The sequence below is a fragment of the Accipiter gentilis genome, chromosome W, assembly GCF_929443795.1.
Source record: "Accipiter gentilis chromosome W, bAccGen1.1, whole genome shotgun sequence".
In the NCBI taxonomy this organism is placed as follows: domain Eukaryota; kingdom Metazoa; phylum Chordata; class Aves; order Accipitriformes; family Accipitridae; genus Astur; species Astur gentilis.
Window position 1 is genome coordinate 4,786,067 of NC_064918.1, and position 15,824 is coordinate 4,801,890.

At 45.3% G+C, this 15,824-nt stretch overlaps 1 protein-coding gene across 1 annotated transcript in view; it reads right to left on the reverse strand.

Annotated features, from left to right (window-relative positions):
• Nucleotides 1–308: 308 nt before the first annotated feature.
• LOC126035309 (uncharacterized) overlaps nt 309–15,824 on the reverse strand; it is a 229,681-nt gene continuing 214,165 nt past the window's right edge. The window contains exon 2 of the mRNA XM_049793786.1: nt 309–3,371. Within this exon, the coding sequence (XP_049649743.1) occupies nt 1,897–3,225 (1,329 nt within the window). The 5' untranslated portion in view covers nt 3,226–3,371 and the 3' untranslated portion in view covers nt 309–1,896. The remainder of the gene's footprint in view (nt 3,372–15,824) is intronic.

Below are 15,824 nucleotides of genomic sequence, written 5' to 3' on the forward strand. Positions count from 1 at the left end.
AAACCGGCTTTCAGAAGGATTTGGATTATTCTCTTCCCTTTCTCAAAGACTTCTTCTGCTGTGTTGCCCCATACGATGATGTCATCAATGTATTGCAGGTGTTCCGGAGCTTCACCTTTTTCCAGTGCAGTCTGTATTAGTCCATGGCCAATGGTGGGGCTGTGTTTCCACCCCTGGGGCAATCGATTCCAAGTGTACTGGACACCCCTCCAAGTAAAGGCAAATTGTGGGCAACACTCTGCTGCCAGAGGGATTGAGAAAAACGCATTAGCAATGTCAATTGTGGCATACCACTTAGCTGCCTTTGACTTTAGCTCGTATTGAAGTTCTAACATATCTGGAATGGCACCACGCAGTGGTGGCGTATCTTCATTCAGGCCGCGATAGTCAACTGTTAATCTCCATTCCCCATTAGACTTCCGCACTGGCCATATGGGACTATGAAAGGGTGAGCGAGCTTTGCTGATCACTCCTTGGGTCTCCAGTTGGCGAATCAATTTGTGGATGGGAATCAGAGAGTCTCGGTTGGTGTGATATTGCCGCCGGTGCACTGTCGTGGTAGCAATTGACACTTGTTGTTCTTCAACCTTCAGCAACCCCACAATCAAAGGGTCTTGAGAGAGACCAGGCAGGGTAGACAACTGTTCAGTGCCCTCTGTCTCCAAGGCAGCTATACCAAAAGCCCATCGATACCCCTTTGAGTCCTTAAAATACCCCCTCCTGAGATAGTCTATGCCAAGGATACACGGAGCCTCTGGGCCAGTCACAATGGGGTGTTTCTGCCATTCATTTCCAGTTAAGCTTACTTCAGCTTCCAATACAGTTAACTCTTGAGATCCCCCTGTCACACCAGAAATACAAATGGGTTCTGTCCCTTTATAACTTGATGGCATTAGAGTGCACTGTGCACCGGTGTCTACTAGAACCTTATACTCTTGTGGGTCTGACGTGCCAGGCCATTGAATCCACACAGTCCAATAGACCCGGTTATCCCTTTCCTCCACCTGGCTGGAGGCAGGGCCCCTCTAATTCTGGTTAGAGTATTCAGTATTCACTTCTCGTAGAATTGGCTCAGAAGTCCCTTCAAGAGGATCAGATATAAAGATCAGCCCTTCTACTCTGTTTGGAAACTGGAGTGGCATTTTTCCTGGGAGAATCCCCTTTTGTGGTGGTTTTTCCTCGCAGCTCACGTACCTGTGCATTTAGGACCGAGGTAGGTTTTCCGTCTCATTTCCTCATGTCCTCTCCCTGATCACATAGGTAAAACCACAGGGCACCTTATGGTGTGTACCTTCTATATTCTCTCTCTTGGACAGAAGACTGCTCACTCCTAATAGCTGAGACATTGGTCCTTACAAGTGTGGAGTAGGACATATCCTCTTTGATTTGTTGGACATCCTGGGACAGCTTCTCCACAGCCAAAATGCAGGCTTGTAGGGAGGAGGAGAGATTTTCTTCGTATTGACGGAGTTGGCGAGCCACTTCCTCCACTGTTGGTGCCTCTTCATCCTTCCAGGACATTACTGCCAATGCGTTGGCATAGGACAATGGTGCGCTCCGTACAAACTTCCGCCACATGGGTCGTGTGCATTGGACTTCGTCTGGATCTTTGGGTAATTGTTGGTTGTCCGGGTCATGATGAATCGTCTCTAGCACAGCTAATTCCCTCAGATATTGGATACCTTTTTCCATGGTGGTCCACTTGCTTGATTGACATATAACATCTTCCTTAAAGGGGTACCTTTCCTTCACACTTGACAGGAGTCATCTCCAGAGGCTGATGGCTTGTGTCCCTCTTCCAATTGCCTTGTCAATGCCACCTTTCCTGGCAAGTGATCCCAGCTGCTTGGCTTCCTTACCTTCTAATTCCAAGCTATTGGCCCCATAGTCCCAGTATCAGGGGAGCCAGGTGATAATATGCTCACCTATACGGCGGCCAAAATCTTTTCGCATATCCCGCAGCTCACTCAAGGATAGGGACCGGGTTATTACCTCTGGTTCTGCCTCTTCCTCTGGTTCCCGTGATGACCCTGGTTCATCTTCATCCTTCGCTAAGTGAACTGATTTTTTTGTATATTTCTTTTTCTGTATGGGGGCAACCGATACTGGTCCAGGTTGGTCCTCTGGTTCAGTTGCAGTATCGCTCGCTGGGTTTTTCATAACCGCAGTGTCTGTCGCTGAGGTTTGGGTAGCAGCAGTGCTCGTCGGTGGGGCTGGAGGGACCGCAGTGCTTGTTGTTGAGGTTTGGGTAGCTGCTGTGCTCATTGCCGGGGCTGGAGGGGCTGCAGTCCCTGTTGTTGAGGTTTGGGTAGCCTGAGTTCTCGTCGCTGGGGCTGGAGGGGTCACGGTCCCTTTCGCCAAGGTCTGGGTGCCTGCAATGCTCCTTGCCAGGCCTGGAGGGGCCGCAGTGCCCATTGTCGAGGTTTGGGTGGCCGCAGTGCTCATTGTTTTGTTGTTAGGTCTAGAGACTTTCTCTTCCCCTTGAGGGTACTGAGTGGTGTCGAACAGGGCTCGATAGGCATGGGCCAGGCCCCAGCACGTTGCAGTGATTTGTATCTCTCTGGAGCTGCCAGGGTGACAGCATACCTTTTCCAAATATTTTACTAGTTCTTCTGGATCCTGCACTTGTTCAGGGGTGAATTTCCGAAACATTGGAGGTGCCCACTTTTCTAGGTACTTGCCCATACTACCCCACACACCCTGCCACTCATAATTATCCAGCCTTGGGGCACATCTCTGGGTGATCTTCTTAAATAGCTGTTTAACCTTAAATGAGAGCTGAACCACATTCAGAAGTATGCTAATTCCTAGCAGTAGGGCTAGGACCGTGCTAGTCCCAACACCCCAGGAGTATTCAAATTTTTCAAAATTCTCAAACACCATTGTAACTGGACTGAAGGAGAAAGGAGAGGGGAAGAAAGGTACCCCACCCATAGACTGGTTTTCCATGGAGGAAAGGTAAATGGTATAATTATTAATAGTTTCCCACAGATGGCTCCCGCCGTATAAAGGTGACAATGCTAAGTGCAAATACCGGATTAATCCCACAGCCGATGACTTTTTCATACCATAAACCAGTGTTATACCATACATCAAAGGGAAAACCTTAATCCACCTCCCACGGATGATAAGCAGTGGAAGAGGAACTATATACAGCAAGCGAGGTGATACATAACAGAGCTTTAAAAGCCAGAGCAACAACTCTAAGAACACATAAATCAACATAATGAACGCTTGGAACAAATTTGTTTTAACAAGCTCTGGTCAGGTTTGTCGTTATCTCAACCCTTCGTGCCCCACGTTGGGTGCCAAAATGGACTGTCGTGGTTTAACCCCAGCCAGCAACTAAGCACCACGCAGCCGCTCACTCACTCCCCCCCCATCCAGTGGGATGGGGGAGAAAATCAGGGGAAAAAAAAGTAAAACTCGTGGGTTGAGATAAGAACGGTTTAATAGAACAGAAAAGAAGAAACTAATAATGATAATGATAACACTAATAAAATGACAACAGTAGTAATAAAAGGATTGGAATGTACAAATGATGCGCAGGGCAATTGCTCACCACCCGCCGACCGACACCCAGCTAGTCCCGCAAGTGGGGATTCCCCGCCCCCCCCCCCCCCCCCCCTTCCCAGTTCCTATACTAGATGGGACGTCCCATGGTATGGAATACACCATTGGCCAGTTTGGGTCAGGTGCCCTGGTTGTGTCCTGTGCCAACTTCTTGTGCCCCTCCAGCTTTCTCTCTGGCTGGGCATGAAAAGCTGAAAAATCCTTGACTTGAGTCTAAACACTACTGAGCAACAACTGAAAACATCAGTGTTACCAACATTCTTCGCATACTGAACTCAAAACATAGCACTGTACCAGCTACTAGGAAGACAGTTAACTCTATCCCAGCTGAAACCAGGACATCTCTGAGTCCAGATACTATGAAAAACGGCGCATTGCACAGGTTGGAAAATAATTTGAGCAATAACATAAGGTGTCATTTGTTCCATAGTTAATAGGCGTATTAATTGCATAACTGCGGGGGAGTTGGGACTATATTGCGCAGTTGACTTTTGTAAATCCTGTATAACTTTCCACGAATATGGTCTATGTTCATCCATAATTCCTTGTCCTGGATCACCCCGTACCACCGGGAAAGCCATCGCCCCAGTCCCCCTTAAATTCGTTTTACCGGAGTTGCCTGCTGTTACAGGAACGTTAATTTGCTCGGACAGGTCCCAATTTCCTTCTTGCAGAGCTCGAGCTTTCCCCTGCTGCCAGAATTTCAGGGGGTTGTGGGGACTGACAGTAATTCGAGCCGGCGGAAGGACCCAGGGCTGTCCTCTGCAACGCGAGCCTCCCTGTAATTGTCCCTCCTTCGGTGTTCCCGCAGACACCCCAAGTTCAGGATCCCCCATATTATTGTCCATGGGATCATCCCAACCCTCTGATGTTTCGGCTGGCAGAGGGGGGTACAGGCATGAGGTCCCCTGTTCCCCTCCCCGCCCCCGGAGGGGGCTATTAATCCCTTCTTGATCCTCTGAATCAGGCGGCAAGGGAGGGGCGGGGGCGGACGGGTTAACCGGCGCCTCTGCCGTTTCAGCGGGGCATACGTCACTACCAGGAAGCAAGTCCTGTGGCCGCTTATATGTTCTATCTTTAATAGTCCGAGGATGTCCTGAGGGCTGCTCATCATCAGAGTCATCAACGAAAGGGTTCTTTTGTCGTCCCCGTGGCTTTGGCCGCCCTGCGCGCTTGTCAGAGGACTGGGCAACAAGACCCCACGTCCTCTGTGGAAGAGGACTGTCCTCCCCCCACGATAGGGACGTCTGGCTCCTTCATCCTATCCCTTTGTTCTTTAATGTCTTTGACGGTTTCAAGGAGCAGGCGCCACGTCGTCAGGAGGCTGGCTGCCTCCTTAGACCCTCGGGACGCACTGTCAAACAGCTTGTCCCCGAGTCCTTGCCACACAGGCACACAAAATGCAGTCACTGTAACTGCTTTATATCCGTGTTGCTTGCCCCATAAGAGCATTTTCCACAACATTAACTCTTCTACTTTAAGTCCTCTCTTTTGCAATATTACTTTCCACATATTTACAATTCCGGCGTCTTCTTTACTGACGGTCCCGCCCATGTTCCTGGCAGCTCACCTGCTTATCTCCAGGTGTCAAGTATCAGTCTGGACTAGCAGCTCTTCCTGCCGCTCTCAAGCTATGCCGGGCTCTGTCTCCACAGCATTTCCCGCCACCGCTATACTTCTCTCTAGTGCCAGAATATGTCGCCTTTAAATGATCACTTTGCCGATCACGTCGGGGTCACCATTTGTCGTGGTCGAGACGGACAAACGACAAGTATTTATTCTTATAGTACAAGCAAAGAAGGTTTTTTTTATTACTACAAGCCAGCAAATTTATACCCATTATACTTGTTACCTTGTACATATGTCTGTCCCTCATTGGTCAGAAAGTTGTCAGAAGCTGTTTTTCTCACCCCTCATTGGGTGACTTTTTCAGGTTCCTTATCACAACTGCAAACGATCAACACATTCCTTAAGCTTAGTTTACCAAGCATGCTTCTCATCCTTTCTTCTTCTCTCAAGGGAACACTGCAATTTTGTCAAGGTCAATATCGTCCCCAGGCTCCTCGGTCCAGCCGAAGTCCTCCACAGGTCCCTTGACCTTACTTTCTTTTATGGCAAAACCAGCCTTCAAAAGGATTTGGATTATTTTCTTCCCTTTCTCAAAAACTTCTTCTCCTGTGTTGCCCCAGACGATGATGTCATCAATGTATTGAAGGTGTTCCAGAGCTTCACCTTTTTCCAGTGCAGTCTGGATTAGTCCATGGCAAATGGTGGGGCTGTGTTTCCACCCCTGGGGCAGTCGATTCCAGGTGTACTGGACACCCCTCCAAGTGAAAGCAAATTGTGGATGGCACTCTGCTGCCAAGGGATTGAGAAAAACACATTAGCAACGTCAATTGTGGCATACCACTTGGCTGCCTTTGATTCAAGTTCGTATTGAAGTTGTAACATATCTGGCACAGTGGTGGCATGACTTCATTCAGCCCACTATAGTCTACCGTTAGTCTCCACTACCCATTAGATTTCCGCACGGGCCTTATGGGACTATTAAAAGGTGAGTGAATCTTGCTGATCACTCCTTGGCTCTCCAATTGGCAAATCAGCTTATGGATGGGGATCAGGGAGTCTCGGTTGGTGCGATATTGCCGCCGGTGCACCGTCGTGGTAGCAATTGGCACCTGTTGTTCTTCTACCATCAGCAACCCCACAATCAAAGGGTCCTCAAAGAGGCTGGGCAAGGTGGACAGCCGTTCAATTTCATCCGTCTCCAATGCAGCTATACCAAAGGCCCAACGGTACCCCTTTGGGTCCTTGAAATACCCCCTCCTGAGATAGTCTATACCAAGGATGCACGGGGCCTCTGGGCCAGTCGCAATGGGGTGTTTATGCCACTCATTCCCGGTTAGACTCATTTCAGCTTCCAATACGGTTAGCTCTTGGGATCCCCCTGTCACACCAGAGATACAGATGGGTTCTGCCCCTTTATAACTAGATGGCATTAGGGTACATTGTGCACCAGTGTCCACTAGAGCCTTATATTCCTGTGGGTCTGATGTGCCAGGCCATTGAATCCACACTGTCCAGTAGACTCGGTTGTCCCTCTCCTCCACCTGGCTGGAGGCAGGGCCCCTCTAATCCTGGTTAGAATGTCCATTACTCTCTTTTTGCACACGTGAATCAGAAGTCCCTTCAAGGGGATCAGAAATGAGATCAGCCCTTCTACTCTATCTGGGGGACTGCACATGGGAAACTGGAGCAGCAGTTTTCCAAGAAGAATCCTCTGTTCTGATTACTTTTTCTCGCAACTCCCATACCCATGCATCTAGGACTGAGGTAGGTTTTCCATCCCACTTCCTCATGTCCTCTCCATGGTCACTCAGGTAAAACCACAGGTTAGCCCGTCGTGTGTACTTTCTCTCTCCTCTCTCTTGGGCAGAGGAATGCTTACTCCCAATAACTGCGATGCAGGCCTGTACAGGTGAGGAGGAGGACATATCCACTTTGAATTGCTGGAACTCTCGGGACAATTCCTCTACAGCTGAGACACAGGCCCGTAGGGAGGAAGAGAGACTTCCTTCGTATTGCTGGAGTTGGACAGCCAGTTCGTTCACCATTTGTCCATTGCCTTATTTCCAGGACATTATTTCCAATGAATTGGCATAGGTTGGTGGTACACTTTGTAGAAACTTCCGCCACATGGGTTGTGTGCATTGGACTTCATCTGGATCTGCGGGTGACTGTGCATTTTCTGGGTCATTGTGAATCACCTCCAGCACGGCTAATTCCCTCTGGTACTGGATACCTCTCTCCATGGTGGTCCACTTGCCTTGGTGACATGTAACTTCATCCTTGAAGGAGTATCTTCCCTTCACACCTAACAGAAGTCGCCTCCAGAGGCTGAGGACTTGTGTTTTTCTCCCAATCGCCTTGTTGATGCCCCCTTCCCTAGACAGAGATCCCAACTGCTTAGCTTCTTTACCGTCTAATTCCACACTACTAGCCCCACTATCCCAGCATCCGAGCAGCCAGGTAACAATGTGCTCACCTGGGTGGTGGCTAAAATCTTTTCGCATGTCACGCAACTCACTCATGGATAGAGATCGGGTAATTATTTCAGGTTCTGCCTCTTCCTCCTGTTCTCCCGACAACCCTGGTTCACTTTCATCTCTCACTAAGCGAACTGATTTCTTTGTGTGTTTCTTTTCCTGTACAGGGGCAACTGATACTGGCACAGGCTGGTTCTCTGGTTTAGCTGCAGTACCTGTTGCTGGGGTTGGGGTAGCCACAGTGCCTGTCACTCTGTTTTCCCTCTCTTCCCCCTGAGGGTGCTGCCTAATATCAAGCAGTGTTTGGTAGATACGGGCCAGGGTCCAACACAGTGCAGTGAGTTGTACGTCTTTGGAATAGCCACAGCATTTTTCTTTCAAATATTCTATCACTTCATGAGGGTTCTGTAGTTGTTTGGGAGTGAACTTCCAAGTCACTGGAGGTGAGAAGTTCTCTAGATACCTGCCCACATCCTCCCACATGCCGTGCCACCCATGAATATCCAGCTTTGGGGGAGATCTCTGAGTGGTACTCTTAAAGAGCCTTCTTGTAGCCCTAAACAAGACCTGAAACATAGTCAGGAGGCATAGCACTAACAGCACACTGGCTTGCACATCCCAAGGATATTCAAAATTCTCAAAAGCTGTTGTAATTAGTCGGAAGGAGAAAAGGGAGGTGAACGGACAGGGGGAAGTATCCCCCCCTAACTTCCCCATGGATTGGGTGTAATTACCAATAAAATCCCATAGAAGGTGCCCAAAGTATGGAAATTATATCACTGCCTCATACAGATACCAGCTTAACCTCATGACCAGTCATGTAATCATTTCACAAGTCGATATTGCCCAGTACAGCAAAATGATAATCCCAATCACTCTCCCAGAGATGAGGTAAGTAACTACAGGCAATACATAGAGCATATAAGAGCTTACAAAACGCCACCATGTAAACAAATGAAACAACATTGTGACTAACATCTATTTATCTAGTATAAGAAATGCGTATGACAAATTTGTTTCAACACGCTCTGGCCAGATCTGTCGTTATCTCAACCCTTCGTGTCCCACGTTGGGCGCCAAAAAGGACTGTCGTGGTTTCAGCCCAGCCGGTAACAAAGGACCACGCAGCCGCTTGCTCACTCCTCCCGCCACCCTCCGGTGGGATAGGGAGGAGACGGAGGAGAGAAAAGAAAAAAAAACAACCTGGAACCTCGAGGGTTGAGATAAAGGCAGTTTACTGGGACAATACAAAAAGAGAAGTTACAACAACAACAACAGTACTAATAAAAGAATATACAAAACGAGTGATGCACAGTGCAACTGCTCACCACCCAGAACCCGACGCTCTGCCACTTCCCCCACCAAAAGCCAAGAGACCACCCCCCAGCCCCGTCCCCATTTATATACTAAGCATGATGTCACATGGTATGGAATAGCTACTTGGCTAGTTCAGGTCAGCTGCCCTGGCTGTGCCCCCTCCCAGGTTCCTGTGAAAATTAACTCTATCCCAGCTGAACCCAGGACACACTATGATTGAAACAATAGACAGAAGTATAGCCAAGCAATTAACTAGTAGAGGTAGTTACTCCTAAGTTTTGTAGTTCTTAGCTCTTATGACTAGATGTTCCTGTATGCTAGATGAGAACAATGTTGAAACTGACCACATGTGATTGAAGCTGCGTTAAGCTTCAAAATCAAAGAACAAGGACAAGAACAAAGACTTCAAGGACAGCCAACAAGAACTTCAAATAGGTCGGTGGTCGCAAAAGCAGCCCTTCGACTCAAATGGATCCTTCATTGCACATGATCGGCTGTAGGCAGTACTACGATAATCAGTTACAATAATTTTTATGTATATGTATACTAATCTGATTAATATGTAATTGTTACTCCATATAACCTGTTTGTGCTGAAGCTGTGGCATGTACGCTAGGTGGAATTATCCCCTGTGCATCCAGCGCTGCAATAAAGAATGCCTGGTTTCTAAAACTCCAAAATGAGTCTTAGAGAGTTTCTTTGACTGGCTTTTCGGTATTACTAGTAGCTGGTATAGTGTTATGTTTTGGGTTCAGTATGAGAAGAATGTTGATAACACTGATGTTTTCAGTTGTTGCTAAGCAGTGTTTAGACTAAGTCAAGGATTTTCCCAGCTTCTCATGCCCAGCCAACAAGAAGGCTGGAGGGGCACAAGAAGTTGGGTGGGGACACAGCCAGTACAGCTGACCCAAACTGGCCAAAGGGATATTCCATACCATGTGATGTCATGTCTTGTATATAAACTTGGGGGAGTTGGCCTGGGGGGGAAAAATCACTGCTTGGGAACTAACTGGGCATCAGTCAGTGAGTGGTGAGCAATTGAATTGTGCATTACTTGTTTTGTATATTCTAATTCTTTTATTATTATTATTGTATTTTTTACTATTATGATTATTATTTTCTTCTTTTCTGTTCTATTAAACCATTCTTATCTCAACCCATGAGTTTTACTTCTTTTTCCCAATTCTCTCCCCCATCCCACTGGGTGGGGGGGGAGTGAGTGAGCAGCTGCATGGTGCTTAGTTGCTGGCTGGGGTTAAACCACGACAAGGGCACAAGCCGGGAGACGAGGGAAACACTCTCCGCACCACTGGCACAGGAAAGCAAATGCCTTCCCTCCCTCGCTGAAAAGCCCACCCAGCCCTTTCGGGTAGCACTGTGCACTGGAAGAAGTGGTGAGGTTTGCAAGGCAGGAGAGACACAGGCGAGTGCCATGGGTGCACCAAGGAGAGGCGGGTGGGCGAGCCGGGTGGGAAGGTCCAGCCGTGCTGCTGCTGCGAGCACCCAACCCAGCACTCAGACACGGGCTTGCAATGTGGTTATAAACGTTTAACTCACAAGGTCCTTCCTCCAGCTCAGTCTACCCTGCAGCGACTAGCTGACGTGTCTGTGTGCTGTCAGGCAGCATGGGATTCTGGGCACCTCTGACATTCCCCATATCAGAGCAGCTCCCAAGGAGGACATCCAGACTGTGCTTTCTGGGCTGACTCGTCTTTCTGGGAGGGAGGCTTGCTTCAAGTTGCTGTGCAGTGACTGTGAAGCCAGCTGTGTCTGTAAAAAGGTGGACCACTTGATGCAAACTTTTCCAGTTTGGAGGTTATGGCTTCCACCTCCCACTATGAGCTCCACTGCAGCTCCACTCCATCCATAGAGAGGTTACCTCCAGCCCAGCCCACACTGCCAGCTTACTGGGGTGTTGAAGGGGAGCTTATTCCCAGGGTAGGTTGAAGGTAACAAATACCAGTTTAAGACTAGTTGCATATACATATTCCCTACACATACAACCCATTTCCTTAAAGCCCAGGTGCTGGGTAGGAGGTACAGAGCAGTTTATAGGTGACCCACTCCAGAGACTGCTGCTCTTAATGAAAACTACATTTCACCTTTGTCATCCACATTTTCCTTGCAAAGGGGCAGGAAAAAAACCCACATCTTCCAAGATACCAAAGCAGGTCCTGTACAATACCTTCTAACACTTCTTAAATGCTTTAATACTGTTCACACTGAATGACAGTTCTTAGAAGGCGATATTTTACTTCTAGCTTAGATGCACATCTGGACAGTGTTAACACTTAATCTTTGACTGTGCTCGCCAGGACAACCTTGTCCCTGTGATGCCAGTTCCAACTGTTGACTAGACAGACTTTAACATAACAGAAATAAATACCTAGAGGAATACTAAGGATACCATTTATTTTCAAAATCACAAAAACCCCCAAACAAAACAATTTATGGCAATACAGATTTAAATAACAGACAAAAAATTGAAAAATGTACAATCTATTTCATGTTATCGCACTGACTTTTTATAATATACAAGGCATTTTAAAGTTTTCATTAAAAGAAGTTTTCTTTATATAAATAGAAGTGTAAATATACAATATCATACAAGAAGTGTATCAGCCTAATACACAAAACCTACCTAGAGTGGGATCCCAATTTCTCACATGATCTAGTCTACTTCTCATCAATATTTTCACATATACATTTATATACTGTAAACGTAGCAGCAGGTAAACATTCCCATCTGGGAATGGTTCCTTCAGATTTTGATAAGAACCACTGCAGAACATTAACTAGGGTTAATTTTAAGTGAGGTTCATTAGAAAATATGAATCACTCAACAGTTTCTTAATACTTATCTGCTCTCAATTTTTAATTTATTTTTTTTTTAGCAAGAAAATGATCCGATATTGCTCCCTCCCTAATTTAGGCCTGATCTCACAGTTTTTAATACAGATGCAGTCCCTGCAGGAGCTGGAAAGAGCTTCCAGGTACAAAAGGCTGCAGAATATGCAATGACAGTATCACACCCTAAGCTGCCCCAGGCCTGGAAGCAGCAAAGCCCCTCCAACAGACCTTCTCCATCTAGGAGCAAATTCACCTTACCTGGCATGCCTTCAAGTCTCTGGTGAAGAGTTGTGGACCAAGTGCATAATTTCATCCTAATTTTTGGTCTTCCAAGACACAGCTGTGAGTCTCTGGAGAGTCACTGCTCTCCTAGAGCTTGGCCAACCCTCTGGCATGGCAAAGAATCACCATGGGGACTGATATGCAGACAGCAAGGCCAAAAATGCTTGTGAACCTACTGAATGCTGATGAACTAATGCAACTCCCTCTGTCATTTTGGTGTGACCAGGCTCTCAGAAAAGGAACATCTACTTTGCCAGGTGGATAACCAAAGGTTTACTAAATCTGTTTGGTCTATCCATCTTGTTTTTAATAAAGCAGACCCATGTTCCATAAATCCTGGGGCTTTTATGAGGAATGCCACCCCAATAGGGACACCAGGAAATGCTACTGTAATCATATCAACACTGGTAGCATCAATAAAGATGTTTCTTGTTCCTTCACAAAAAAAAAAGAAAAAAAAAGAGAGAGAAAAAAAAAAAGTATTTTCAGGAACAGAAACAATCAGGGTTAAATACTATTCTTTTCCTTGCTGTAAAGTTAGTAGAGAAGTGTATCATTCTACCCATAGTAACTATCAGACTTAAAACATTAAACCTATCTTTTAAATTATAGCCACTACTGAATCACACACAAAAATCCCCACCTCTTCACTGTTACTCAGCCAACACATATCTACGTGCATGTAAAAGAAAATACCCAACAGTATTCGATTACTGAAAAATGAAAGCCTTCTAAATCACTCACAATGAACAGTACCTGCAAATAAGTGTCCGAAAATATTCACCACGTATCATTTTAAGACACCACTAATTAAGTTTAATTTACAAAATGAAGACTTTACCTTTGAACTCACACTGGTTTAGTAGTGAGGGAGCCATATGCCTCCCTGCATTGGAACCTCCAAAATTTTAAACTGTGGACTAAAAAAAGCACCATTTCCTAAAACACAATTGTGATTTACGACATTAAAGTAGCAAAAAGTCAGTATTGCACTTGTAATGTATTATACCTATACAGGTATGTATTCACTACACTACATTAAATTTCACATGCATTTTATGTATCTATTATACATGCTATTACAATCAGATTTTGGTCATTCCTGAACAAGGCCTCGCTATTTAATTATCATTGTCAAATGTCTTCTCCCTGGTTTTCAGCAAACATGCAGGGGTAACCTCTTTTATCCCAGCACAGGCCTGCAACCTCAGTGTGGTCCTCTTGTTGTCGAAAAACTCGGAATAAAGAACTTATCAACACCAATTTAGTGTAGATAAGCAGACACTTCTTTATTGACGGCCGGGTGCGTGGGTGAGTCCTCTCAAAAAACCCACGCACACCTGAACACCAAAATCATACACCTTATATTGAACTTATTCATTCATATTAATTAGATTTCCGAGAAATGTTATGCATATTCATTAGATTTCTGGGAAGTTATTAGCATATGTTAATGTCCTTTATGCAAGCTCATTGAAGGTCTCTGGTGGTCTTCTAGAGTCCTCTGGTGGTCTTTCATAGTCTTCCTCACTTGTCCACTTCTTGACCTCCTTTAGGTGATTCTGCGCAGTTTGGCCCTTGGCAGGTAACTAACTGTTTCTTGGCAGATAACCACAAGTTGCTTCATAAAGAACTTATCAGTTTCCATTAATTTAAAATTCTGACATCTTATACATTCTTCTGGGTTATAATATACTCCTACTAATAAACACTATATCCAAATTATCTTAAATCTTAAGCTTGTTATCTAAGTTCTAAATGTTCCTACTAGATGATTTTGGCCAATTCCTCCGGCCTTGGTACAGGGTTATACAGAGGATTTCACAGCAGCTGTTGGTTGTTGGTTAAATGTGTAAAATGCAATAGAGGTATATAATTCTATATTCCTATTAAAATTGAATATGATTAATTCTAACTAATAACAAATCAATAACAAATCAGTAACAAGGGGACACAGCCAGGACAGCTGACCCAAACTGGCCAAAGAGATATTCTATACCATGTGATGTCATGTCTTGCATATAAACTTGGGGGAGTTGGCCTGGGGGGGGAAATCACTGCTTGGGAACTAACTGAGCATCAGTCAGCGAGTGGTGAGCAATTGCATTGTGCATCACTTGTTTTGTATATTCTAATTCTATCATTATTATTATTGTAATTTTTACTATTATGATTATTATTTTGTTCTTTTCTGTTCTATTAAACCATTCTTATCTCAACCCATGAGTTTTAGGGTTTTTTTCCCCCCCCCGATTCTCTCCCCCATCTCACTGGGTGGGGGGGGGGGAGTGAGTGAGCAGCTGCATGGTGCTTAGTTGCTGGCTGGGGTTAAACCACAACACAGTTTCACCATCCAGAACCCTCAGCATCAGCACGTTCCTGACACAGCTGGGCACACTTATATCTTGCACAAAAATACTCACCCACTCTCACACAAGCAAAAATAAATACTGGACAGGAGAAGTCAAAAAAGAGTGATTAAAATCCACCACAAATATGGTTAGTTCAGATTTAATATGTTAAAATCCACATCCTTAGACTTTCATTATCCAGCTTGAGTGTTTCAAGTCAGGCATCCTTAAACCTCTTGCAGCCAAATAAAAGCAGCCTGGCTTTCAGTCATACTTAGCAATCGATGAAGTCTGTGTCATCTGCAAGTGCTCAGTGTAATCGACAGGGAACCAAATTGTTCCCTGACATTGTGTAATTCGTGTTGAATTAAAAGAAGACAATAAGACTTACATACCAATCGGGAAGGGGGAAGACACACATTGTGACTGAACAAATGCTTTGTGTAAATAGCAAGGCTTGCTTAAATGTTGCGTAAAGGTCACGAGAAAAGGGCAACGGCTATAACTTACTAGATAAGGAGGGAAAAAACCAACAGCTATAATTTACCAGATAAGGGGATTAACTCTACCATGACTATACTTCTCCACATCAAAAGACATTCTACATTAAAAGACACTCCCCCTTGAGAAGATTAACCGAATCCGCCCAATAACAAACCTACAGGAGTGAAGAAAGAAGAAGCAAGACAAGGAGGAGATTTACAAGAAAGGGGTGCATGAACTGTATATAAGGAATGTAACTATAACAGAAAGTTGCGAGCTTTTGGCGGAGCACTGTCTCCCTGGCCGCCCAGTGCTGTTTTGCTCTCTTATCGCTTGCTAATAAATTCAATCTTTTTATTTAATACAAATTGGCTCCTCCAATTTGTCATGAGCGTCTATAACACTCAGCACCTGAAATTATCCTTCTTTTTTGAAAAAAAAAAAATATTTTAAGGGTGCCTAACATTAGAAGCCTAAATTTGAAAATTCAGACCCCAATTTTTATCACTCCCATTTTAATCACAACTAACAACTCAATCTACACATTGGTGGACAATCACCTATTATTTGGACACAATTTTCTTGCTCACAGATTTCTATTGCATTAACATGTCACGACCCAGCTGGACAGGGAGTCGTGTTGAGTTCGGAATTCCCTCAGGCTAAATTAAGGTGAAACGACACCAAATGATCAGTCAAACCTTTTATTCATGGCAAATACAAACTGAACTTGGAAGGCGTTAACAGTAGGTGGCAGGGTTTCTCTCAAAAGGAATTGGCATGAAACTACCTGAGTAAACCGTGTAACCCGTGGTAACCATATACATCAATTCAGGGAATAAGGAGAGCCCTCCCGTTGAGTCACGAGGTTCAGATCAGACCCCCTTGCTTTCTAGACTCCTTCTCAGAGAAGGGCCTAGGG